At 40.9% G+C, this 27,905-nt stretch overlaps 1 protein-coding gene across 2 annotated transcripts in view; it reads left to right on the top strand.

The window, feature by feature from the left end:
• Positions 1-27,905, top strand: part of LOC137049210 (NACHT, LRR and PYD domains-containing protein 3-like) — a 56,982-nt gene that overhangs the window by 24,690 nt on the left and 4,387 nt on the right. Inside the window, exons 4-10 of one of the 2 annotated variants that reach the window (XM_067427672.1) lie at positions 2,088-2,135; positions 8,471-10,280; positions 10,618-10,791; positions 10,890-11,063; positions 11,162-11,335; positions 11,434-11,607; positions 13,572-13,745. In XM_067427672.1, the coding sequence (XP_067283773.1) occupies positions 2,088-2,135; positions 8,471-10,280; positions 10,618-10,791; positions 10,890-11,063; positions 11,162-11,335; positions 11,434-11,607; positions 13,572-13,745 (2,728 nt within the window). The remainder of the gene's footprint in view (positions 1-2,087; positions 2,136-8,470; positions 10,281-10,617; positions 10,792-10,889; positions 11,064-11,161; positions 11,336-11,433; positions 11,608-13,571; positions 13,746-27,905) is intronic. The other variant, XM_067427673.1, reaches the window with a different exon arrangement.

Genomic DNA, 27,905 nt, shown 5'->3' with positions numbered 1-27,905 from the left:
AACAACATGAAAAAACACACACAAGTCTGATCCAAGTGTTTACTGTCATGTTTGTTACCATCTATTTGCATTCGTTTATATACAGCTGGATGCTTTATCTAAGTGGCATATTTAAAGCTAGTGACAGTAAAAGCAAACTGTATTGTCATGCAGCCAACAGAAACATAAATCAGAAACGCATTCGATCAAAGTCCCTTTATATTTAAGTCTGATTCGATTTCATCTTCACTGTAACATATTTTGATTATATAACCATCAAGTGTTCTAAAAGAGATGCAAATAAAGTGTGAATATACATATAATATACATATACTGCTTCTAGTTTCAATGCTCCTCCTCAGTTGTCAATATTCTGCGTCTGCATGGATGTGGGACAAACAGTGTTGCCAGATTGGGTCGACGATTTCCAGCCCAAAAGCTCACTAAAACCTGCCCACTCCAAGAAAAAAAAAAAACGCCCCAAATTTGAACTGCTAAAATAATGTGATAATTTTTTTGCCATGTCAATCAAGGTTGATTAGCATTAGTTTATCTCCTTAAAACAAAATATAATAAAATATAATATAATAAAAATAAATAAATTTTCCAGGAAAATGGATCAAAACAAGGGCAAATACATTCAAATACAGTCATGCTTGACTAAAATGTCCAAGTGGAAACTGTCAAAATCACAAAATTAACCGATGACTTTAACCCATTTTAAAAAAAAAACACATCCATCATTTTTAAATGTCAACAGTAGGAATAAACTAATTTAAGTGCAAAAAGTGCCTAACATAAGTGATCGGAACAACGTAAGTAGCAGGCATTACACACATTACTGCACACACCACAGCCAAAATGTGTCATTCACTGATAGCCTACATACTTTATGATAAAACTAAAAAAATAACAAATGCATTTACCTTTGTGTTGTGCTTTAAATTCAGACAGATCTACAGTAACCTTATGTCTTTTGTGAAGTATATATTTGAAGAACATAAATCAGAACATAACACACTCAAAACTGATGAATTGTTGATTGAAACCTCTTTCAGCAGCTGTCAGGGTGAGTAGAGCGCAGTCTAGATGGTTTAAAAGATGCAGACGTGCTGATTAGTGTGCACAAGATGATGGACAGGAGTCATAATCCCATATTCGATTTCAATGCAACTCATTCAACTGTGCTCTTAGAGTTAGTTATATTTATGAATAGCCTTTGAGTCACAGGTATAATCCACGTTTTGAGAGTTGGTTCACTTTCCCACTCTTTACCGTAGATACTGTATATTTATGCCACTTTGGCATAGCGATCATTCGGCACTTTTTTTTACTTTCAAACTGTCATGAATGAGTGCGTCTCCCTGCTGATTGGCTGAAAGTATGTGCTCGTTGGCGACGTCAACACCAGCTGACTCTACGCTGGGCCTCTGTGTGTCATGATGACTGATTTTATGGAGTACATGCACACTTGAGTTTGTTATTAACCAATTAAACTGTAAAATTTAGATGTTTGAAAGCCGACAAACTGACCCCAAACCAGCCCAAATTTTGTCCACCCACCCAAACCCATTTTTACCCGCACAATCAAATTCAAAACTGCCCAATTGGGCAACACTGCACACAAACAGAGTCCCAAATCTTCCGTCTTTATTGAGAAGTTTACACAATTTATACTTCTCTTACAAAAAAAGTGACACCCCCATCCCAGAAGCTGCCCGTCAGAGGGTGCACAAACATAAAACCATGGAAGGAATCATTCGGAAAAACAAATATGGAATATAACCTTGAACAAAGAAAAACAGGAACAAGCTGGCTAGCAATAAGAGAAAACATGTAAGGAGTTGTTTTTCAGTGCAGTTATGGAAAAATAAAAAAGAGAATGTGTGACATTTCATTCACTCATACATATTCTCTATGGTGACTGAACATAATGAAGTGAATGGTGACTTATACTCAGGAAGAGAATTAAAGGGAGGGCTGTATGAGGCCGCTAAATCTCACAGTTCATTTTATGGTCAAAGGAGTCATAGGCAGACATGCTTTAGCTTCAGTATTATCTTTTGTCTATTTGTTTATTTTTCTAATAGTTTTCTCTCTCCTCACAGACTTACCGAAAATCCCACAGACAGCAAAGAAACTCACAGAAGAGCAAGGTACAGTCCTAACAGTGTCGACCAATACTAATAGACATGAGCGGCAGGTTTTGTTCTGTTAGGCATCTGTTAGTGCTGGTCTGTTTATTTTCACTGAATGAACATTTGTATCAATATATTTTGTTTAAATTACATTCCAATTGCAAAAGTTTTGATTAGTAAGTAATCTTAACGGAGTGTCTATTCACTCTAAGTGCATATAGTGTGGCTTTTTTGGTCATTCACACTAGCTCTGCCTAACAACGCCTGGTTGGGCCAAACAAGATTAAAAAAAACAAAAAACATAATTTCAGCAACTTCAGTGGTGCAATCTGTAAAACGTAAGGCTTAAAGGACAACTCAGGCGAATTTTTAAGTTTATCTTGATCGTTATATCTTTGTGAGTTCAGTCTATAGAAAAAAAACTAATCAGATGCAACACAGAGCTGTTACAGTTAATGCCCAGAGCCCTCAGCTAAAATGGCAGTTATGCGGGCATAAACGTAAAGGGTGTCTTTGTGCCTTCTCATTTCACACTCATTTCACACTTTTGAATGTATGAGATAGCCTGACAAGCCAGACCCACATCAAGATGTTTGGTCTGGAAACTCACCATTGACAGGGCTCAATCCGAGGGACGGATAAACGGTTGTCTTTCAAACTCCCTCTGCACGGCGTGCACACAATTGGATAGCGCTACAACCAACCAGAGCTAGTTGAAAGATTAAACTTTCGCGGTATTCGGTCGGAAAAACTCAGAACATATCTTCCCTCCTTAAAGGGTAATGAAACCCCAAAACACTATTTATGAGATGTAAACAGGTATGTATAGGCTGCACATCATTTAAAACACTAAGGGTACTCATTAATGTTATTCATATGTTCATATTCAAAAAAGTTATTTTTGCATTTTTCAGAGCGTCTTCCGGTTTGAAAAGCTAAGTTGGAGCAACGTCACAAATGCTGACGTCAGCATGTGCTTTTTGGCCCAAGTATGGGCTGCTGGGGACATGCTGACGTCGACCGCTCCGAGCGATTCTCGATATATATTCATGACATAAAGCTCATTCAGTCCAATCACTGCGCTGTAGTATGCATACAAGATCATTTAGTTAATATACATGAGACAGTCACTTCTGTCAGGCTCATCATCTTCCATCATTATTGTATGTTAGGGAAGTTTTGAAAGTAGCGCACGAAAAGTCAAGGAGGAAAGTGAGGCGTTGTGCTCATACGAAGTAACGTAAGGGCGCATAGCGAGTTGTAACCGGCGCCGTCTGTGGAAGCCTTTGCTACAGAGGCTCGGTAAAGTAATATTAACCTCAGGAACCGCACGCCGAACCTGCAAGCGCTGACTATTTAATTTATGTCAGGAGTGCAAAATAACCGATCTGTAGGCTAATGAACAATATTTTTGATGAAATAACAAGAATCAAAAGCCACCTTTTCGCTTTATTTGTGGTCATAGACATGCACTAAACTGCATGTGTTCTGGCTCTTAGTGAAACAGTGTGCTGCATGTTTGGACAAATATAGATTTAGCTGCCGAGTGACAGCTCGAAACGTCACGGCAACGTGTTGCTCTGTGCTTCAGATGCGCGGTCGAGACTATGAAACCTCAAACCCCTTCGCTTTTACCCCAATCTAGAATTATGCTGCCTTCACGTGCCATCGGAAATTTGATCATTCCGACTTCTGAAGTCGTGATTGCGAAATCATTGCATTCAAGTTTCAAAATGTGAGGGCGTTCATGTGCAATTTTTACCTAAGAAAACTCGTATTTACGATAATTCCGAGAGCACCTGAAGGCAGCATTACACCTCTATCGCATTTGCAAGCATGTTCGTGAGTGGTACATGTTCTCTTAGTCTTATCACGTCGGCACGTTGTTCATCTTGCCAAACAGCGTGCATATTTGGATTTAATTATCACGTTTGCAAAATATTTCGTCATTCAGAATAACATTTATTTTCATTTCTCACTGAATGCTGATTTGAAGAGCTGAAAAACTTGCGATCTCTGCTGCACGCCACTTAATGTCTCAGAGCTCTCTCATTCGCTGTACTCATCCCTCATTTAATCTCACTGTTGTAAACAATGCCAACATGAACCAAGAACATGTGTCAGAATCGCTCTAATTGCTGCTGTTGGTATCGCTAATCTTAATGCGCCTAATGACGCTCCCCTATTTATGCAAACCATTCCCTCTTTCCACACAATACCCATCCCACCTTTTCACAGTCGACCACTTACCTTTTAACACCACAAATCGAAGGTGTGAAAAAACATCACTACAGCAGGGGGGTTTCATGACCCTTTAAGAATGACTTCAGTGCCGTTCTTTGTTCTTTTCTCAGAGAAAAGCTTAACTCCAAGTCTTCCAGAGTCGCGGTCAAAGCTGATTCGAAAGACCGCCGTTCGCCAGTTTCTGTGTTTACTAGAAGAAGCATGCAAGAGCAACTCGGCCATCATTATGTTAAGCCCCGCCCACCGACTATACACGATGTGATTGGCCCAACCAGAGTTTGGCGTTTACAACTCAGAAGTGTACTGAGAGTTGCTAGACGACACTCGCGGGCAGATTAGATTTGCTGCTGCTAGGGTGCGTCTAGATTTCTAGGCTATGTATGAGACGTAATCCTCATTATTCTGTTATGAATCGTTTGTTTTTTAACAACCATTATTCAAATCCATTATAACATATATATCTGCCTAAATGGCCCATTAACAGTGCAGTATTTCATTTAGGAGTCAACATTATCTTAAGTCTTTCTTAAAGAAAAAAAAACTAAACTAAACACACATTATGTCAATTATTGTAATTAGCATTAGAGTTTCAGTTAGCATCAAGCTACATCACACAATTTAAAACATGAAAATTACACCTTTTCTCTATATGTCACTTTAGACCACCATCAAGTGTTTGTATTAGTTTCCTGTCACGATATAATGGGGATTTTATTCATATGTTGATGTTAAAACATGTTTGTAACAAGGTTCATGTGTGTGTTAGAAGGAAGAAGACGGGGTTGGCAATACTGGGACTGCACACTTTTATTTATCACACTTCTCTTTAACATAAACAACGCACAAGGGCGCTTCTCTTTCATATACTCAAAACTCGGTAGGCAACATTTCTCAGCTCGTCAGCTTCAGCTCATTCAAATGCTCAGTGTCCCGTGTCAACGTTAGCAGCAGCAGTCCCAGTCCTGGTCTCGCTCACCCTCCTCTGTCTCAGCTGCCGTTTAAAAGCCGTCTCTCCACGTCAATTACTGCAGTCAGATACAGGTGTTAGTCGTTTGTACTTGACTTACTTTCTCCCCGCCATAGGATTAGAATGAGCTGCCTGGAATAGCGCTTCCAGACGGCTTTTTGGCACTAATAACTGGGTTGTATCTTCTTTTGTCTGGGCGTCTTGGGTCACCTGATACAACCTATCCTTTATCACTGCAAAATATAGATAAAAGCGAGGCTGGTCAGGGTGGAGAAGGTGGCCGTCGATGGAAAAGACCTGCGAAAACCCAGGGGAAAGTCATCGCGATCTGTGAGAACGGGCATCTCCAGATCGCTTGATTCCGCTGGAACAGCTTCCCGGAGTCCGCTGCACACTTTTCCCCCAAGAGGCATCCGCACATAAGTGCCCCAACAATTGATTAAACGCTGGCCAATTGGTACCCAGGATCAGCGGATGCCGGAGGTGCGGGTTAACTGCGACCTCAACACTATGTATTTGTCCCCGAAATTGAATATCCACCGGCACCAACGGATAGTTCACCACTTCCCCGTGCACACACCTCACCGTAACCGTGCGGCTGTTACCCAATGCCTTAGAGTGAATCAGGCTTTGGTGAATAGAGGTCTGGTTACAACCAGAATCCACCAAGGCCTGATACGTACCCCCCTTGATACTCACTGGTATTAGGTAAAATCCAGCCTGATCGGGGGCGGCTTGTGGAGCGTCGGGGACCCGGACCATTGTTTCGACCTCCATGATCAGACAACGGTCTATGAAATGTCCCGGATCCCCGCAGCGCCAACAAGCCGGCCCAGGCTTCCCCGCCGCCCTAGTGGCTGGAAGGAGGTCAGGCGATTGGCGCGGAGAGAGTGCGGGAGCGGCTGGAGCAGAATACGGGTCTGCCGTGGTGGCCCCTCTCCTCGGCACCAGACGGTCAACCCCATGGTCTCGCAGGCTCCGCCCATCGTCCATCTCGGGGCCGGTTTGGGCGACATCCCCCCGCGGGACCTGGGAAACGGGACTGGTTTCTAGGGAGGAGGGTCTGGGGAAGAGGAAGAGAAAGAGACAGATGGAAGGGGTTGATCCTCCGGCAACTGGATGGCCTGGTTCAGCGACGTCGGGTGGTGGCACTGGACCCACTGCGCGTTCTTTCGGGAAAGCCGCGCAATGAACTGCTCCAGCACCACTCGGTCGATGATATCCTCGACGTCGCTTCCTTCGGCCATCAGCCACTTGCGGCAGGAGTCCTGGAGCTGGTGCGCAAATGCGAAGGGTCGGCCGGAATCGTCAAGGGTCAGGGTTCTGAACCGCTGACGATGCTGTTCTGAGCTCCGGCCGACCCGCTGTAGAATAGCGCGCTTCAGATCTTGGTAAACCGGGAGATTCTGGACTGGCAGTTGGTGGGCGGCTACCTTGCGCCTCCCCGGAAAGCAATGGCAGGAGCCGCATCGGCCAGTCTGACTGGGGCTATCTCCGGGACTCGGCGTACCTCTCAAAGATGTCGATGAATGCCTCCGGATCATCCTCGGGCCCCATCTTCGAGAGGTGGAGAACGGCGGCTGAGTCGGTGGTAGCAGGGGGGACGGCCCGAATCTCCCAGTCCATCCAGCTCCGGAACAGCTCCCGTTCTTCATGCTGGGCCTGAAGGAGGGCTTCAAACCATTTCTGTTGCTCCTCCCTCACGGCCAGCAGATCTTGATGGTTTTCCTGGTGAAGACCAGCGAGCGATTGAACAATGTCCGCAAGCGGCGTCTTCGGCAGGGTCTGCATGGCGGCGGCGATCTTCTTCCTTCCCGGGTTTCGGCACCAGTGTAACAAGGTTCGTGTGTGTGTTGGAAGGAAGAAGACGGGGTCGGTGAGACTGGGACTGCACACTTTTATTTATCACACTTCGCTTTAACATAAACAATGCACAAGGGCGCTTCTCTTTCATATACTCAAAACTCGGTAGGCAACGATTCTCAGTTCGTCAGCTTCAGCTCATTCAAATGCTCAGTGTCCCATGTCAACGTTAGCAGCAGCAGTCCCAGTCCTGGTCTCTCTCACCCTCCTCTATCTCTGCTGCCATTTAAAAGCCGTCTCTCCACGCCAATTACTGCAATCAGATACAGGTGTTAGTCATTTGCACTTGACCTACTTTCCCCGCTCGGTCCTGCTCCCTCTCTCCCGCTACAGACCTTGCGGAACCACGCCCCCTCTGCCACATTGTTATATTTATAATTTTATATGGAGGTAATCGCCACACTTGTCAGCAGTCATAATGTAACCATCCATTATTCATATAAAATAGCCGAAATCACATGAAAAATCACACAAAAACCTTATTCCATAGTCAACTTGTGTTTATTAGCTTCTTAGTTCAAGTGTAGAAATGTAGAATAGTCACGTTCTTCACAGAGCCAGAATGAGGAAGTTTCCACACAGGAGGAGCGCATCATGCGGAGGGCAGTGTTGATTATTGTCATATTATTGGCAGCTCAGTGAGAAAATGAACGCCTGATGACTCATCATTAAGAGGAGACACAGAGACAGACAGAGAGCTATATGCATGTCTCAATTCTTTCAGATCGCATAATTCAGTGAGAAATTAATAGTAATGGTATTCTGTATGATGAAATATTTTGCAAACATGTGAGAATATATCAATATTTCTCCAAATATGAGCACTTTTGAATTAAGAGCTAAACTGAAAGCTGTTCTTTGCAAGCTGTGTGAACACAGCTGAGCTGCTGCAGATGAAAGATAATTGATGTGTGTGTGATATTCCATTCAAAATATTGTTTGATAACGGATCGATTATAATGCACTCCTGACACAAAGAAATTAATGTCACTGCAACCCAGTTTTATCATAAGCAGTGTTCAAATATCGAAGCTGGAGTCTTTAATCTGTCTGATGATACTGAGTTTGTCCAGATAAAGTAAGAGTGTGATGTTTTAACTAGCAGTGAATGTTGAACAATAGTAATCTGGGGCCATCTGCGATCTTTGAAAGGCATGGGGTTAAATCATATTAAAAATGCCACAAAAATAAAAACTTGACTTTCAACTCAAGGACTATACGAATTTATTAAAAACATGATGACTTAGTCTTTGTTGTCTTTTATCTTCTTTTCTTAAAGGCTCAACTGCAGACGACAAACAAGCTGCTCCTCATGATTACACAGAGACCAGCTGCAGACTGAAGGAGAAATTAAAACAGGACTATGAGCGGATATTGATTGGTAATTCAGAGACGGGTCATCGGGAAAAGCTGAACGATATCTTTACTGATTTATATGTGGTTGAAAACGAGACTGGAGGAAGACTAAATAAACACGAAGTGAGACAGATTGAATTGAATCATAATCTATGTGATACCAATGACACACCAATTCAGTGCAATAATATTTTTAAAGACCATAAAAGGGTACTGATGATGGGGATTGCAGGAGTAGGAAAAACTGTCTCTGTCAATAAATTCATCCTTGACTGGGTTGAAGGAAAAGAAAATCAGGATATAGTCTTCATTTTTCCTCTGCCGTTCCGTGAGCTAAGCCTGATTACAGAGAACTGCAGTCTCATGGGACTCCTTCATGAATACTTCTTTAGTGATCCTAAAGAACTGCCCTCTCTTCCTGAAGGTGATGGTAAGGTCTTGTTCATTTTTGATGGACTAGATGAATGTCGCTTTCCTTTGAGATTTAAAGAGGGTGGCAGATTCAAAGATGTTCACAAAAAAACAACAGTGAGTAAGATAGTTACAAGCCTGATCAAGAGACACCTGCTTCCCTCTGCTCTCATCTGGATCACATCCAGACCAGCAGCAGTCAGTCTGATACCCCCTGACTACATTGATTGGGTGACTGAAGTGCGCGGATTTAATGATGAACAGAAAGAGCAATACTTCAAAAATAACAGCAGTCCTGAGGTTGCTAAAAACCTCATCAGTCACATCAAGAAATCCAGGAGCCTGTACATCATGTGCCATATCCCTGTCTTCTGCTGGATCTCGCTCACTGTTCTTCAGCCTCTACTGACTCAAAATGACAAAAAAAGCAATGACAAAACTCCCACAAATCTCACAGGAATGTACACAAACTTCCTAATTTCTCAGCAGCAACAGATGGGAAAAAAGTACAATGATAGTCTTGAAGCTGAAGCTACAGATAAAGCCACTGCAAGGTCTTTTGATGAGATTATTATGAAGCTTGGGAAACTGGCCTTTCAACAGCTGCAGAAAGGAAACCTGATTTTCTACAAAAAAGATCTTGAGGAATGTGGACTAGATGTCAGCGAAGTGTCGGTGTACTCTGGGTTATGCACTCGAATGTTTCAGGAGGAAAAGGGAAGACATGTTTTCAGCTTTGTGCATCTCAGCGTACAGGAATTCCTTGCTGCTCTTTATGTGTTTTTGATAAGCAAAGAAATGAAAGCAAACCCATTTCTTGAATCTAGGATACAAAAACTGGTGTGGTATCTTTCCAGAAAGACACCATTTAAACTTCATAAGGCTGCGATCAATAAGGCTTTACAAAGTGAGAACGGACACCTGGACCTTTTCCTCCGTTTTTTTCTGGGTCTCTCACTGGAGTCCAATCAGAGTGACCTGAAGGAACTACTGCCAGGACTGGAACTCAAAAAAGAGCACATGAAAGACACTGCTGACTATATCAAAAGGAAAATAGAGAAGCAGAAATCAGTAGAGAAGACCATCAATCTCTTCCACTGTCTGAGTGAACTGAAAGATGACTTTATGGAGGAAATCCAGAAGAATCTGAACTCAGGAAATCTTTCAGCACAGAAGCTCTCCTCTGCTCAGTGGTCAGGTCTGGTGTTTGTGCTCCAGATATCAGAAGAGACTCAAGAGATTTTTAAACTACAGAAATACAGAAGATCTGATGAAGCTGTGATGAGACTGCTGCCAGTGATCAAAAACTCCAGAAGAGCGCTGTAAGAGTCTTTTATATAAACTGTTAGTTTTTTATAATCTAACCTTAATCTTACATGGGGTGACTTGTTCACCTAGACTTTACAGAAAAAAATGAATAAGTATGATGATCTTAAATGCTGATGTTATCTCCGCCATCAGACAAGCTGGGTCAGGCATCAGGCAAAACATGAGTTTATTATATTATAAATTAACTAGAAATACTGGTTGTTTCATAAAGTGATTTTTAGCCTTGCTTACGTCACTTACGTCATTTTCCCAAATAATCTGTGCTCTAGATTATAAACCTTACCTAATAAGCATTAATATTGCATTACATTTGTTTTGTCCTCTACACAGCCTACAGTGCTGTAATCTCACTGCTCAGTCCTGTGAGAGTTTGTCTTCAGTTCTACAATCCCCAAACTCTGTCCTGAGAGAGCTGGACCTGAGTAACAATGACCTGCAGGATTCTGGAGTGAAGCTTCTTTCTGATGGACTGAAGAGTCCAAACTGCCAGCTGGAGATACTGAGGTTTGAGTTCAAATACCTTATGTTTTGCAATAAGTTAATTATTAAAATTGCACTGCTAAGATTTATTCCGTAAGGAATTACATTGTGTCTCTTTTTAGATTTCCCACATGTAAACTCACTGCTCAGTCCTGTGAGATTTTGTCTTCAGCTCTACAATCCTCAAACTCTGTCCTGAGAGAGCTGGACCTGAGTAACAATGACCTGCAGGATTTTGGAGTTAAGCTTCTTTCTGATGGACTGAAGAGTCCAAACTGCCAGCTGGAGATACTGAGGTTTGAGTTCAAATACCTTATGTTTTGCAATAAGTTAATTATTAAAATTGCACTGCTAAGATTTATTCTGTAAGGAATTACATTGTGTTTCTCTTTAGATTTCCCACATGTAAACTCACTGCTCAGTCCTGTGAGAGTTTGTCTTCAGCTCTACAATCCTCAAACTCCTTCCTGAGAGAGCTGGACCTGAGTAACAATGACCTGCAGGATTCTGGAGTGACACTTCTTTCTGATGGACTGAAGAGTCCAAACTGTCAGCTGAAGATACTGAGGTTTGAGTTCAAATACCTTATGTTTTGCAATAAGTTAATTATTAAATTTGCACTGCTAATATTTATTCTGTATGCAATTACATTGTGTTTCTCTTTAGATTTCCCACATGTAAGCTCACTGCTCAGTGTTGTAAGAGTTTGTCTTCAGCTCTACAATCCCCAAACTCTGTCCTGAGAGAGCTGGACCTGAGTAACAATGAACTGCAGGATTCTGGAGTAAAGCTTCTTTCTGATGGACTGAAGAGTCCAAACTGCCTGCTGGAGATACTGATGTAAATAGTTTTAAAATAGTTAAATAAATACTACCACAATATATGGCTTTGTCACAGAATGTGGCATCTGCTCTCAAGACAAAACAGCATTTTCGAGAATTAGATTTTTTTGCCCATGAAGTCTGAGAAAAATATTTTTGAGAGTGGAGGAATGGCAATGGACTGTATGAAGATTGAAATTGCAAACTGGCCTTAAATAAGAATTACAACTGTAAAATGTTGCAGTTTTCTAATACATATATTTTAATGGATGGTTTGCTTCCGATAGCACTGAACAAGCTAATAACGGCATCTAGTGACACCATTAACATCTCAGCCAGGGTTCTAAATTAACACAATGGGATATACAGCTTAGTATGAATTTTGAAGGTTGTGATGTTTACACAGAGCAGCTCATGATGGTTTTCAGTGTTTTAGAGCAGCTTGATTCAGTGGTCTCAAACTCAGCTCCTGGAGGGCTGCTGTCCTGCAGAGTTTAGCTCCAACCAGTTCCAGAACACCTGCCTAAGGCTACATCTACATTAATCCACATACATTTAAAATGGCATTTTCGTATCTAAACACTCTCCATCCACACTAGCGTTTTACAAAAGTTTCTCGTCCACACTGAAACTCACTCACAATTATATGTTTGGTCTAAAATGCAATTGCTCTCATGTTTTGCTAATGAACATATTTTAGCAACTGTTTGAAAGTGAATAGCACATAACGAGATGAGAACATTTTTACACAGTATTTTTTATAAATTCCTCAATGACAATATTCATGACTGGAAAAATAGTCTGCAGGAGCATTTTGACATGATTTAACTCATCATCTTAATGAATTTCATTTCAGTTCTATTTTCTGAGCATGAATTATCAAATGCATTGAAAGACAACAATATTCAATCTCTGTGATAGGTTTTGACACAAACTCAACTGACTTCTCTCCTATACGAAATACAGTTTCTTGAGACCTTACTGTACATGAATTATGAGCTTCCAGAATTTCTGGCTGAGGCTGGGTGTGACCTCTTAATTGAACTCATTTCCATAAATTAAACATAGAAATAAAACTGTATAAATAACTTAGACAAATAGCACTCTTTTCTTAGTCTTATTCAAAGTGCAAACAGAGACCAGAGCCAAGAGGTGGTTACAACTACACACCCCAACCTAAGATAGGGTTGATATTGGAAGACAGGCTATTGAATGTAGCCTAATTTGCATCAGGGAGCTCATGTTTTACTTTACTTTTGTTTTACTTTCGCTAACGCACATACTCTGTGTATAGGGAGTGCCGGTACATTTATCAGATGGTTACCCCTTATTTACACTGCACACATCTGCACCACATTATGGCTATGACACTACCACTATAGTAGACCAGCCTTGCCACAGCATTTTTCAAAAGCGGCCCTGAAGCAGCTCTCGATGCTAGACTCTGTTGTGCAATGAATCCTCTGTCATGGTCTTGTCATTCATCTTGCCCATCACATGATCAGTGAACTGAGATTCTATGCTAATTTCACCCTCATGCAACATCATAGTGATATCATACCGCATTTTTTCACAACGAGACGAGACGAGAAATCTTGTCACATTTTAATATCGCAAGATCTCATGGAAACCGAAAATGTATTAGTGTGGATAAGGTCTGAGTCTAGTAATCCTGAAGACTTGAATTAGCTGGATCAGGTACGGTGGAGCTACACTCTGCAGAGCAGTGGCCCTTCAGAAGCTGCGTTTGAGTCCAGTTTGAGCCATAAATGCTACTGCACATGAACTCCTGCAAGTGAGCTTGGGCCACTCATAACATGGAATTAAATATGCAACGTACGTGTTTAAAAACAAACCATTTAATTATTCACTGGATATTGCTATTTATGTTTTTTACATGGTTACAAATTAATAATACCCAATGAACATTTGAATAGGTATAAAAGTTGAAGTCATGTGGACTGTTGCTGTGTGTGTTTGTAGGTTGTCTGGCTGTATGCTGACAGAGAAAGGCTGTGGTTATGTGTCTTCAGCTCTGAGTTCAAACCCCTCACACCTGAGAGAGCTGGATCTGAGCTATAATCATCCAGGAGATTCAGAAGTCAAGCTGCTCTCTGAAAAACTGGAGGATCCCAACTGTACGCTGGAAAAACTCAAGTATGTGAAGCAAGAATATTTTTAATTACACAACTCCAAAAGCAGCATTACCATCTTCACTTATTACAAAACAGTTTGTTAAAGCTTGACTAACATGATCTGATTAACATGACTAAGGCTATACGCTTGATTTCTATCAGAATCACCATCGTCAAAATGATAGACAATCAGTGGTGTCAAAAGTATTCACATTCATTACTCAGGTAGAAATATAGATACTAGGGTTTAAAAAAACTTCTGTAGAAGTTGAAGTATCAACTCAAGCTTTTTACTCAAGTAAAAGTGTAAAGTACTAGTTTCAAAACTACTTAACCCTTTAGAACCTGAAGCTAAAAAGGGGCGTTTTCACATATTTTGTTTTTTTGACTGTAGAATTATAACAGAATGTGCTATCCTCAAGTGCAAGGTGTTATTTTTTTCAGAACACAACTGGCTTTCAATAAATTACTGTTATTGACCCTCACTGTATGTGGTAAGTTTGAAAATAGAATTTAAATAGGCAAAAACTGCAAAAACGGGAATACATTTTACTGCTTTTTATTGAGAAAAAATCAGAAACCCACTGAACAAAAGAATCGAACACTTTAAACTTGAAGAATAAACTATAATACATATATACAAGTCTTTTTGTGACACTGGGTTGCAGAGTTTTCACTCAGGAGCCTTTTTCTTTACCCCACGGCCCATCTGAGGTGGTGTTGTGGAGGGCCCGTTTGCTTTTGTACAAGCCACACTGGGAAAAAAAACAAAACAAGCTTGTATTACAAACTCACAATATATTTATAAATGTATTTTCCATTGTAAAATAATACATTAGTTAAAGCAAAATTGTAAAAATAAATAAATAAATAAACACTTATAAATGCAACCAAATAACAATGACGTAATAATACAAAATAATTACTTACACACATGCCAACACACACATGTACACATCACACACATGTAAACACATGAACGGATACACATGCATGTAAACACATGAACACAGACAAACACATGAATGCCATGCATGCAAACACATGAACACATGAACGAAATGCATGCAAACACATTTGAACACACGCAAACTCATGAATGTAGTGCATGCAAACACATGAACGACACATGCAACGCATACGCGTGTGTACACACACACACACACACACACACACACACACACACACACACACTATGATGCATGAAACAGTGATATTTTGAACTAAAACATTGAATCTATCCCTATTTCACCGACATTTCTCACAGTTTCAGCATAGAAAAGACAAGCTTCACTTACCAATCCATGTCTAGATAAAGGGTAGCAACAAATGCCTCCTCAACATCTGAATATGCAGTCTCTGGGTCTCAGCCGCCTTCCAAGTGTCAAAGATAAACTCAATAGCCTCCTATCTTGTATACACTGTCTTCGCCATGTTTTTGTCCTTTTTTAATTGTGTTTTGGAATCTAAAAATCCTCTAAAACTCTGCCGCGCTCCGTATCTCCGTTCTGTTCGCCCCTTCCCGCTCCCCCCCGAAAGCCGCGGTGATTTGCAGATGGAAAACATGACATTACTGTAATAAGCCGTATATAGGCGGAAAGCGCAGGATGTCTACTTTCAGGAGCAATTTAAATTATTATGATAGTGCAAAGGGTTGAAGAGTTACGGTAACTTCAATACAGCTTGGTTGGCTGTGTCGTCGACGACACGTTCGGTTTTAAAGGGTTAAAGTATAAAAGTAAAAGTTACGTGAGGAAAAAAATGCCATTAAGGACAAAAGCTTAAGCTTAGGCCGTGCCACAGGGGCCTATTGTCCCTGGAAGAGGAGGACCCCACCCTATTATATTAAAATGTTAATGTAAAAAAATGTGGGATGCACTAAACTACCTGTTTTAGCCACATATATGCCTATTGAAAATAAACGCATTTTAGTACAATGCAAATACATTAAAGTCACCTTTATTTATATAATGCTTTTTACAATAGCGATTGTTTCAAAGCAGCTTCACAGTTAACATAGGTAAAAGAAAAAACAGCAGGCGATTAAACGCAAGGCGCATAAGCAGCGCACATAAAGCTCTCTGCCAAAAGAAATCTATACAAAAAAGTACCTCTCACTGTAATCTAATATTGGATGAAGCGCCACAACTTGATCACCCACACTGAACTTTCCATGTTAGGTGTAACAGTCAAACAAATTCTCCTGAGTCTTCCCCAGCCACTTTCTAGCCAAATCCCAGGCCAATGGCAGCTGACAACGGAACCCCAAAGACATAATCTGATAATTTCTTGGGTAATTCTGAATCGGTCCACTGATCGTGTAAAACGGCTAGCAACCCCCAGACCTTGTGGCCAAAAACCAACTCGTTCGGGCTATAACCAATACTCTCCTGGGTAACCTCCCTGGCTGCCAGCATTAGCCAGGGCAGGCCCTCCTCCCAGTTTCACTCCAATTCTACACAGTAAGCTCTGAGTAACGATTTTAACGTAGAATGAAAACGTTCCAGAGCCCATTGGTTATGCGTGTGATATGTGGTTGCCAGATTATGTTTAATTCCTAACTGACGAAGCACTTAAATCGGCAAACAAATTTGTAGTAAAATGACTCCCTTGGTAAGTTTTACGACAAATTTCGTGTTAATAGAGCACAACGGATAAGCAGCTGGATAATGAGCGACCTGGCACATTACCGTCAGCAGATACTCACTTCCAGCTTTCGAGCAAGGAAGCGGGCCAACACAGTCAATGATAAGATGCTCGAACGGTTGACACCGTTGGAATTGGACGAAGAGGGGCCGGTTTTAAAGGATGGTTTGGTTTGCTGGTGAGCTGGCACCAGTGTTCTAAATTAACTTTTTGATCCCCAGCCGATGTGGCTGGTAACTTTCTAAAGTTACCAGCCAAACAGAATTTCCACGAGCCAGTTTTTTTCCCCCGGTGAAAATAAGAGAAATTATGAGTGTGTGTGTGTGCGTGTGTTTATGTGTGTTGTTAATATAATTTATTCTGAAGCAATATTCTCACCAGTGTTCAATCAACTTTGACATATTTTGAATCTGCATATTTGTGATATTTGTACCTTTTATAAAGGGCATTTTTCCATAATCTTATTAAATTAGGCTATGCTTTAGCTTTTATTTTATTTTTTCATTAATCTAATTTTATTTTTTCGTTTCATCTAGAAATTAAATTAGAATAAGGCAATATAGGGCTGTTACCAATCAAATTAAATTTACCAAAAAAAAGACAACTGCATCATATAATGTTATAAGATTGTTTTAAATATGTTTAAATAGACAATGAAATGTTGGAAAGATGAAAATAAACCTCCAGTAGGTGGCAGCAGATGATCATCTTAATGAGTGAGTCACTGAGTCATTTAAACGATTCATTCAAATGGATGATTCATTCATGAATGATGCAGTCATTTATGAATAGGTCATTGAATCTTTGATTCAACCGATTCATTCAAACGCTGAATTGTTCAGTGACACACACTGTTGCTGTGAGATGCGTTATCATTTGGGACTGCAGTGATCTTTGTTTGGAACTATTTTTTCTGCTGAAATCTAACAAAAACAGTTAGTATTGCATCTAAAATGTAAGTGACTTAATGTTAATACATTTTTTAATGGAACTGCCATATGAAATCAGTGTCATTTTCAGTCATGATGGTATTTAGGAAAACAGAACTCTTGGTTCTGTCATCTTGCTTAACTGTAGGCTATCATGTTGTTATAAATATAAAAACTACACAGTTTATAACAAATTTTAATTTGTTATAAACTCAAAGAAATTGAGTTTCTTTGTGTGAGCTGCGCTAATATGTTGTGATTTCTCCTCGTGAGGCTGCGCGAGCGTCAACAACGCTTGTTACCATCAGTTCATTATACATTACACTATTATCCACTATCGATCGCCAACTTACACTAAATTAATGTAGAATCATTCTTGCAATTTGGTAATTCCCTAGTTATTTTTGACGTTTTTTATCACGATATTGTTGGGCATGTAAAATTCTCTTTCACTTGCCCCTTTAAAAAATCCACTTGTCCCGGACAAGGGTTCACTGCAAACTGTGCGCAGCCAATGGCTGTATGAAACGTCATCACGTAGCATTATGGCACAGTGTTCATGGAAATGTAGGAAGTTCTGCCAGGGGGATAAATGACAGAGAACAGAGCTTTATGTTTAATGCATGTAGTCAGTGTTAGGCAGTAGCGAGCTACAAGTAGCAACGCTACTAGCTTAACTACGTTTTTCAGTAGCTTGTCAGTAGCTCAGTTACTTTTAAAACAGTGTAGCTTTTCCAGTAGCTAACTACATTATACAGCAAGTAGCCGAGTAGCGGAGAAAGCTACATTCTGTTTTTGGGTTCTGAATCTGACGACTGACGAGAACGAGCGGAGCTGAGCGGTGTGCGGAAGCTCAGCTTTCAGACGCGCTTCACTTATATGAGCTGCTCAGCGGTAAAACAACATTGTAAATAAACCAAAACTCAGCAGGCTACATGCCTCACAGACATGAGATATATCATGTGTAGGCTATAGAAAGCTTGAAATGTCCACTTTTAAACTAAACCATTCAAAATGTAAATAAATATGCAAGCAAAGCGCCTGCACCATTCATGCAAGCAGCTCATGATATTCACATGCGGTTCTGTTGAGAATGCTGCGCTCCATCACTGCATGTGCTGTGAGTTTAATCTGCATTTAGACTAATCCTTACCAGGGTGACCACCCGTCCCGCTTTGCGTGTACCACAGCATTTTCACCTCTTGTCCTGCATGTCGCATATTGAGAAAATATCCCACATTTCCATCAGTCTGTTAGTTTTTAATTATAATATTAATAAATGCATCTGTTCAGAAAACTACTGGATAATTCGGTAAATTGGTTATATTGTTAATAATAAAATATAAATTAATATATAAGACTGTCAATGAACTAATTTCATGTTGATTTATATTTTATTTGTTCATTATTTATTTTGTTGGGTTTTAGTTGGACTTGGTCAGAACTCTTTCAAAAATAGTTTATCTGCATGATGCCTGCTGCCTTTGGGCTCAGTGAAGTTGAATTTACATGATATATAAAATAAATACATGTTACATTGTGATATAATGGTGTTTTCTGGTAGGGACTAAAGAACAAAATATTTGTATCAGCTGAAGGGAAGAATACAATTTTTTTTTTTATTAACTTAGACATTATATAACAGTTTCAGGTTATGTTTTAGTGTTGGTAACATTTCTCACATTGTTCCACATTTGGTTTGTTTGATAGTGGTAAACCTAATCCTGACTCCTGAATATTTAATTTAAGTTGCATAGATTTTATTCTTGCACTGATGTAAAATTTTTAGCCATGTTGCAGTCAGTTTGAGATATAGGTTATATTAGATTATTGTGTTTATTGTATCAATTAATCAAATGATTCTGACAGTTTTTGCCTTTGAAATGACGGGAAAAAAGTGTCCCAATCAACCTGAAGTCACACTAAACTCTTTGAAATTAATTACATTGCATTATATTGCTTGAAAACCCAAATAGTATAACATTATTCATTAATTATTAAAAGTTATTTGTCATTGTAAAAAAAAAAAAAAAAAGTAGTTTCAATGTAGCTAGCTACTTTTTGATCGTAACTTGTAGTGTAGCTAGCTAATTTTTCAAAATGGTAGCTTGAATGTAACTTAACTACTTTAACTTACAAGTAGCTTGTAGCTTTTAAGGCTACAGTTTCAGAGTAGCTTCCCCAACACTGCATGTAATGCCTCACGCATTACCGGCCAAACTGGCTAGTATGTTTTTATTTACACCCGCCAAAATGATTTTTAACCCGCATTTGGCGGGTTGGCGGGTGTTAATTTAGAACCCTGGCTGGCACGTATGGCAGGTTTTAACAAAACTGGCAACATCCTTTTTAACACGAGGCCAGTAAAAATAATGGAGATTTTTGTCATACTTTTTCTTTATACCAGCGTGGCCTGCAAGCTGGTTGTGGGCAATTTTTAGAACTAAAGGACGTAACTTTAGTGGTATTACGACCTGCACAATAGGATCACCCACACAATCACTAGCGTGAGAGGACCACTTTCTCAACAGCAGCCCCTTTTTAATGAAATAACCCAGCCCTCTATTACGAATTTCAGCATTGTCAATGACTTGTTTGTACTGTGGCTTTAACGTCTCATCATTTTGTTGTTCTTTTGATAGCTCATTGCGAGAAACCGACAGCGGGTGATCATTCAGGGAAAAGAGCTGTTCAGCCTCATTAGGTTTTCCTTTCGCTCTAGCCTGGCTCGCAGACCGAGTTACCGCACAGGCAACAAACACCTCTGGATATTGTTGAGCACTCTCATCGGGGACACAAGTCCGGTGGGTCAGTAAGAACCAGCAGGTGCGATTCATTAACCCTTAAAGACCGAGACAGCCGTCCGTGGCTAAAAATAACTATTGTTTTAAAATGTGTAATAACATTTAAACCGCTAATCCAATCTGTATGCTGTAAACTGCATCGTAAAGAAGAGAATCCCCGCTTTACATAGGTATAACATTTCTCGCGATTGATCATTCAGAGGCTCCATAGTCAGCGTGGATGCGTCATCAAAATATACAGCATTGATTTGTCAAGGAAGCACATGTGGGTTGTCCCCTGAGCCAAACAGAAATTATTTTTTTATATTAGTCCCACCCCCCAAGCCCAGATTCGTTGAAACTTTCATCAATTCAACCAATAAACACAGTCTTTGGTCTTTTGAACCATCAATCACGTTTCTCTGAAAAATTAATGTGAAAGTGGGTGTGAATTTGTGTGCATGAAAACAAACAGAAATAAATGCGTCCAGAGCGCTCTCTCATAGAGCACAGCACACAAAAGTCAGTATATTTAACTATTTGTATGTAGTTTGTGTTCCCTTTCGTTCAGTCACTCCGACGTAACGTCAGTGACTGACGAATGGGGGTTTCGCTTAGAAGCCTATCATCTCCGAGACTAGAAAGCGCTCAATGGCAGTGCCAATGCCATGGGCATGCGAGATTTGCATGCGTAAATCCGCCTACCCACGTGGGTATATAAGGAAGTAGCTGGCATAATCACATTATGTTTTAATGCTTCGGAGCCAAGGGTTACATACCTTTCACTCCTATAAGCCTTCTGAGTTACTGTCAGTTCTTCGAGACCTCTTCGAGAAGTGGAACCTCTTCGTGAGTTGGTGTTCTTCCCGCCAAGAAGACCCCTGAAAATGCCCGGTAGGGTCTGTGCTCTCCTTTCTCCAAGAAGGGTTGGATCGAAGGCTGTCTCCTTCCACCCTGAAGGTTTATGTGGCCGCTATCGCTGCCTACCATGACCTCTTGGACGGTAAACCGGTAAGTAAGCACGACCTGGTCATCAGGTTCCTGAGGGGTGCGAGGAGACTACATCCTCCTCGTGCTCCTCTCGTACCCTCTTGGGACCTCTCAGTAGTTCTAAGTGCTCTGCAAAGGGCCCCTTTTGAGCCTTTGCGGTCAGTAGATGTTAAGTTCTTGTCTATGAAGACAGCGCTCCTGACCGCATTGGCCTCCATCAAGAGGGTAGGGGACCTGCAGGCATTTTCGGTTGACGAAGCGTGCCTGGAATTCAGGCCGGGTGACTCTCACGTGATCCTGAGACCCCGGCCTGGATATGTGCCCAATGTTCCCACCACTCCGTTCAGAGACCAGGTGGTGAACCTGCAAGTGCTGCCTTTGGAGGAGGCAGACCCAGCCTTGGCACTGCTCTGTCCAGTACGCGCCCTCCGCGCTTACGTAGACAGGATGCAGTGTTTCAGGACCTCAGACCAGCTCTTTGTCTGTTATGGTGGGAAGCTGAAAGGGAAGGCTCTCTCAAAGCAAAGGTTGTCTCACTGGATAGTGGACACCATTGTTTTGGCTTACCAGCAGCAGGGACGCCCAATCCCCTTTGGCGTCAGGGCACACTCCACTCGGAGTGTGGCCTCCTCTTGGGCTTTAGCGCATGGCGCTCCGCTGACAGACATCTACAGAGCTGCAGGCTGGGCGACACCAAACACATTCGCCAGATTCTACAATCTCCGAGTGGAGCCTATATCCGACTATGTACTCGCCTCTACTAGTGGCCGGTAATGGATTGGCTCAGGTGTCTTCGCTTGCTCACCATTCCACTCCACGGACTGGATATGTGCGATATTTTCTCAGGTGAGCTCCCCGAGAGCCCTGAGCTCCTCCAGCACTGACGACGCCGACGCCAGTAAGTCTGCACTTAGGCCAGACACTCGTGTCCGGCCAGGTGCCCCATGTGCATGGTTCCCCTCCGGCGACCCCCACATGTGTATTCCACCATAAGCCTCCCTGAGCGGGTGTATTCGCTTGGCAACCTTGCCACCCCCTGGGGTTAAAAATCCACCTGCGGCTGGTACCCCAGTGATCTTCCGTATGCAGCCCCTCGGGGCATACGTGTATCCTTAAGTCCTCCCTACGGGTAGGCATCTTGGCACATATCTCCTATTGGAATATGCCTCCCAGTGTACCTTGGTATTCCTGCGTTAAGTAGAGGCCTTTGACCGTCCTATCTTGCATCAGGGCTCGTGAATACATTAGGACCCCCATTCGTCAGTCACTGATGTTACGTCGGAGTGACTGAACGAAAGGGAACGTCTCGGTTACATATGTAACCCTCGTTCCCTGAGGAGGGAACGGAGACGTAACGTCCCGCTGCCACATCCGCTGTACTGCTGGGACGGAGTTCAACTTGGCTCCTCAGCAGGTAAACATAATGCGATTATGCCAGCTACTTCCTTATATACCCACATGGGTAGGCGGAGTTACGCATGCAAATCTCGCATGCCCATGGCATTGGCACTGCCATTGGGCGCTTTCTAGTCTCGGAGATGATAGGCTTCTAAGCGAAACCCCCATTCGTCAGTCACTGACGTTATGTCTCCGTTCCCTCCTCAGGGAACGAGGGTTACATATGTAACCGAGACGTTTTACACCATTTTCACTCAGTATATTTTCCTCAATTTGTGTTTGAGAAGATTATGTCTGGAGAGGTTGAAATCATTTATGAAAATAGCCGCCCACGTGTAAACCTAGCCTCAGTATATTTTATTGCACAGTTTGTTGTCACAACTTGTTGCATTGTTTGCATTTTTTCATGTTGCATTGCATTGTGTGCGGTTTTTCATGTTCAAATTACAATATATTTCTCTGAAGAAAAATGTTTGTTTCAGCATTGTTATTATATAACATCTTTCTATTTACTTTACTGTTTGAACTTTTTAGGACACATTGTCAGTAAATAAAATAAACCTGTTTTCAATCAAAAACCTAGAAATGCCTAGAATAATGTTATAATAAAAATGGCTATAACTTGCTGAGGGATTATTACATGTAAACAAAATTTCCTCTGGAAGTGTAAAACAACTAAGTCTAACTTTCTAAAGGAAAAATTCCAAACTTTATGAAGTTCTGTTTGAGTTAACAGTAAAAAATTCCCCATTTTACTGTCGTTTTTCTTGAAATTATATTAATTTAATCCATTCTCAGAATAAATAAATGTAAAATTGGGACATAGAATGGGCTAGATGGAAACTTCTGGTTCTCCTGTTAAAAATGATATATAGCACTTGATGCTAACTTGTAGAATGGGTGAGAAAAACAAAGAAAAGTAGAGGCACTTCAGGCGCCCCAAAAAAGTTATAGGTCCTTAAGGGTTAATCGAAACGCATCCACCAGCCAAATTATTTACAAGAATAAGTGACACGCCATCGAAAGGTAGAATCGGCCGCACGCCCAGCTCCACCTCCCCCTGAAAAAGGTCACACATTAAAGTAACCCTATGCAGAGGTATGGTTAATGTATTAAGCCCATTTCCACGAATTAAAAGTGAGTTACCTGTACTCGCGACTCTGTCGAGAACGGCAACACATACTCCAAAATAAAGGATTCAGAAGATCCCATGTCTCTGAGAATTTTCCCCGCCACCCTGTTCTCGCTACCTGCAAGCGACACAAAACCATCAGGGATAAAGGGCTTAAATAACTCTTGGTGTGCTGCCATACCACCTGCGCCGCCTAGCATCCCCGCTGTTAACACGGCCCGAATGTATCCCGGGACAGCGGCAGCCAGGGCGGCAGGTTACTAATGACGCCGGTCCAGTAAATTTTGCACCTGCATTCTTTGCTTTAAGCACTGGACAACTCGATTTCCAAAGCCCCTTCTCTAAGCTATAATTGCAAGTAGAACCATAAACTTTTTTCTCCCCAAGTTCAGAGAAACAAACAGATGGTTTACACGTGAGTAAGATGGGTGTTCAATTTTGAAACTTTCTACGCAGAACTTATGGCAAAGTTCCCAATCATCAGTCAGCAGTGCAGCCTTCGCAGCGGTCCCAACCTGAAGCTCTGGATTGTAGGTGGCAGCTACTTCAGGAAGTGTGTTTTTGTATTGTTCCACTAACATTACATTAGTTAGATCCTCCAGTGTTTTAACATTTGCCGACACACACCACCGTTCATACTTCAGAGTTAAATCTCTACATGGGTTTGGTCAGGTTTATGTCATAATGTACTTAACTGCTGACAGTAGCTCTCCGGTATGCGCTCATTCATTTTTAGAACGGCCGATTTAATGGCTTCATAAGTTTGGCTGTTCTCCTCCGACAAAGAGGAATAGGATTGCTGAGCCTTACCAGTCAAAACACACTGAAGCAACAGCATGCGCTCAAGATCACCCCATTCATAGGCATTAGCAACTATTTCAAATAGAAGAAAAAAAATTCTATATCTGATTCGTTAAACGGAGGGACCAACCTCAAACTATCGGCAATGTTTAGCTTGGCTGAGGCAACTCTGAAATCTGAATTTTCGCATTCAGTATCACGCTGTATAAGCAGTAACTTTTTCTGTTGCTCGAACGAGAGGACCCTTAAAGCAGGCAGCGGAGCGGCAGGTTTTCTATAAAACTTTAGGATCAATTAGCGAAGCTTTAAGAACTTGTTTAATCCCCTCTTTAGACCTTTTTCTGGTTCGCAGAGACTTTGATTTCATAATGTGTGGCTACTTCTAAAAGCTGCTCTTTAGTCATGTCATCTTTTGACTCATCAGACGGAGCCTGAACAAATGCTTCAACCCTGGTTGCCATATTATGCCTATAAGCCATGAACTGAACAGACTTTCAATGAAACGCACCTAATAAAAGTCAATATCTCCTGCGGAGATTTAACAAATCAAACTCTTAGGCTTGTTTAAGAAACTAAACTACCCCATCTTTTAACAATGTAGGCCCTAATCTTCAGCTGGCCCAAGACCAGGTATTTATACCCTAAATCCCACAAGTTTGAGTAGACCACCAGTTACAGAGTAGTCCCCCAAACCTCGGCCGTGCTCCTGAGACAATTGCTACTAAGCCCCGAGCCAACCCAAAATAACAAAACAAAATAATAGATAACGCCCCCGAAAACACGTTCTTCACCTACCAGGGAATAATTCACCTTTCCTTATGCAAACAAAATGCGAGGCACTTACCAAAGTTGAAATCAATCCAAATTAGGCACAATTTTTGGTAAATCGATATATCACGACAATGAATATGCACGATATTGTTATCGTGGGCACTTCAAAATATCGTAAATAATAATTTATTAACAATTATTAAGTTTTTTATAATGCACTCAAGAATACGTTGCCCATAAACCGTATAAATGCTCAACACCGCTGTATTCTGAGTCAAAGGGACACGCCCTCAGGTTTAAATGAGAAGCACATGAACGAGTGAAGGAGATGTGCTGCTGAAGTGCCGCTCAGGGACAGCAGAGGGCGCTGATGAATGGCAGAATGCAGCAGTTACCCCGGAAACCCACAAACAAAAGCAACCACGTGAAGTTTTTAAAACAGCCATTCGTTTTTGTAATCTCAGTGTTGTTCATCACAGCACCAAATACTAAATACTTAAACACTCAATACACTATTTATTTTCAAACTTAAACATTATGTTTTAATCTGGACTACAACATGCCCCAATTATTAGAATTTTTTTGGATCATTTGTCCAAAAGACATAAGACTTCATTAGTCAACATGTTAATTCATTATTACCAAACTGTCAATGAAAAATACTTATAAAGAATTAATTATTCTAAGTAATGTTCATTTCTTAGTTACTATTTAATAACAAAATAACTTTTTTAATGGACCTAAGATAAAACTAACAATGATCAGTATTTCTTAACTAACATTACCAAAAACATTATATTTTCTGTTACAAATGTAGCTGTTGCTCAATATTAGTTAATGCATTAAATAATGAGACCTTATATTAATTTGTTACCTGTTGTTATTTATAGCCTAAATCTTTTGCACTTTAATCTGTTTGAAAATTGTACGTTTACAGCTTTGGAAAAAAATAAGAGACCACTTAACATTGATTTCTCTTCATTTTTTTCCAGAGCTGTAGATATTTTTGGTGCATTATTATTGTATTTCAACATTGAGTTATTTTTGTTATTACAAAAATAGTTCCTAAAGCTGCTATGCTATGACAAACTTATTTCAATATCGTGATAATATCGTATACCGGGATAAAAGCTTCATCAATTAATCGCAACATGAAAAACTGATATCAGCACATGCCTAATCCAAATACAAACCCAAATAAACGGTTTTGGCGACAAGCCTACAATTGTTACGCCCCGAGCCAAGGGATAACAATAAAAGAGCAGGGAAAGAGGGCAGCATTTACAACAACTAATTTATTTTCAATCGATCAACCACTACAAATACGTCGACGAGCCTTTCTAAGCACCTGACTGTGACCATCTCATCCAGGGCTCTGTGTAAAGGAAGAAAATCGCTCCCATGAAAGTGAACAAGGCAGCTTTATCCAGACAGGGCACACATGTGCACCGGTGTATCCTGATTAACCTGATTAACCCACCGCAGAACTGCAGCGCACCTATAGGGGGATGAAAAAAACACAACAGCAAACACAGAGAAATGGAGAGCAGCGGCCGTGAAACCCTTCCTCTAAAAGACAGGGAACTAACAGTTTCCATTAATGGTACCCAAATCAAACTACTAACAAATAAACTTAATGTTTAAAGTAAACTTGTATGCATACAATTTATAGCAAAACCCTTAGTAAAAGAAAAAACAGCAGGCGATTAAACCCGAGGCGCATAACGCTCTCTGCCAACAGAAATCTATTCAAAAAAGGCCCCTCTCACAGTAAAAATGCGTTCAGTGTGATCGGGCCCCTACTCTCCCAGTTATCTGAGACAGCTCGAGAGATAGTAGTTGTCAGTAGGGGATTGTGATGGCACTGAGGAGACGTGTGAGTAATGAGATGTGTGTAAAACATTCAGGAGAGGGAGAATGTTTTTGAAATATTTGATGATGAGCAGTTAAACGGTATGGTTTGGACAGTGCTGGTTAATGTTGGGCTGAACTTGCCTTTTATAACATCCCGCTGTTCGACTAATTCAGCAAGCTGCAGCGATCGCTTCTTTCTCCCGCCAGTTCAGATTTATTTTGGAGTCCATAGTTGCTGTTTATATTAAGAAATCTAGGCCATATATAGGCAGGCCAGTTAAAGGACAACTCTGGCAAATTTTTAAGTTTATTTTGATCGTTATATCTTTGTGAGTTCAGTCTATAGGAAAAAAAAACTAACCGGATTGGTGCTTGCAACACAGAGCTATTACAGTTAATGCCCAGAACCCCAACTCAGCGAATTTTTACAATGGCTAAGTGGCTAAACGCATTTCGTTGTCATATAAGGGCCCTGTTCATGTTGGACAGATATTTTAATAGCATTTTGTGTCTGCTAAGAGGCACATAGACACCCTTTACGTTTATGCCCCCAAAGCTGCCGTTTTAGCTGAGTGGGGGCTCTGGGCATTAACTGTAATAATTCCGTGTTGCAAGCACCAATTTAGTTTGTTTGTTTTTTCTTCTATAGACTGTACTCACAAAGATATAACGATCAAGATAAACTTAAAAATTCCCCGGAGTTGTCCTTTAACAGCACACCAGTTAAAATATTTTAATGAAGGCATAGTGGGAAACATGTTTATCTTTCATTTCAAATGTGTATATTACAATGTGTTGTCTTGAAAATTATTTATTGTCAAACTTGTGTTGAATCTAATCAGTGATTTGGTTCTTTCCTTTGACATCCAAAATCCCGT

The sequence above is a fragment of the Pseudorasbora parva genome, chromosome 20, assembly GCF_024679245.1.
Source record: "Pseudorasbora parva isolate DD20220531a chromosome 20, ASM2467924v1, whole genome shotgun sequence".
Taxonomy (NCBI): Eukaryota; Metazoa; Chordata; class Actinopteri; order Cypriniformes; family Gobionidae; genus Pseudorasbora; species Pseudorasbora parva.
The sequence above is the reverse complement of the archived record's forward strand: the minus strand, read 5'-3'. Positions and strand labels throughout refer to the sequence as shown.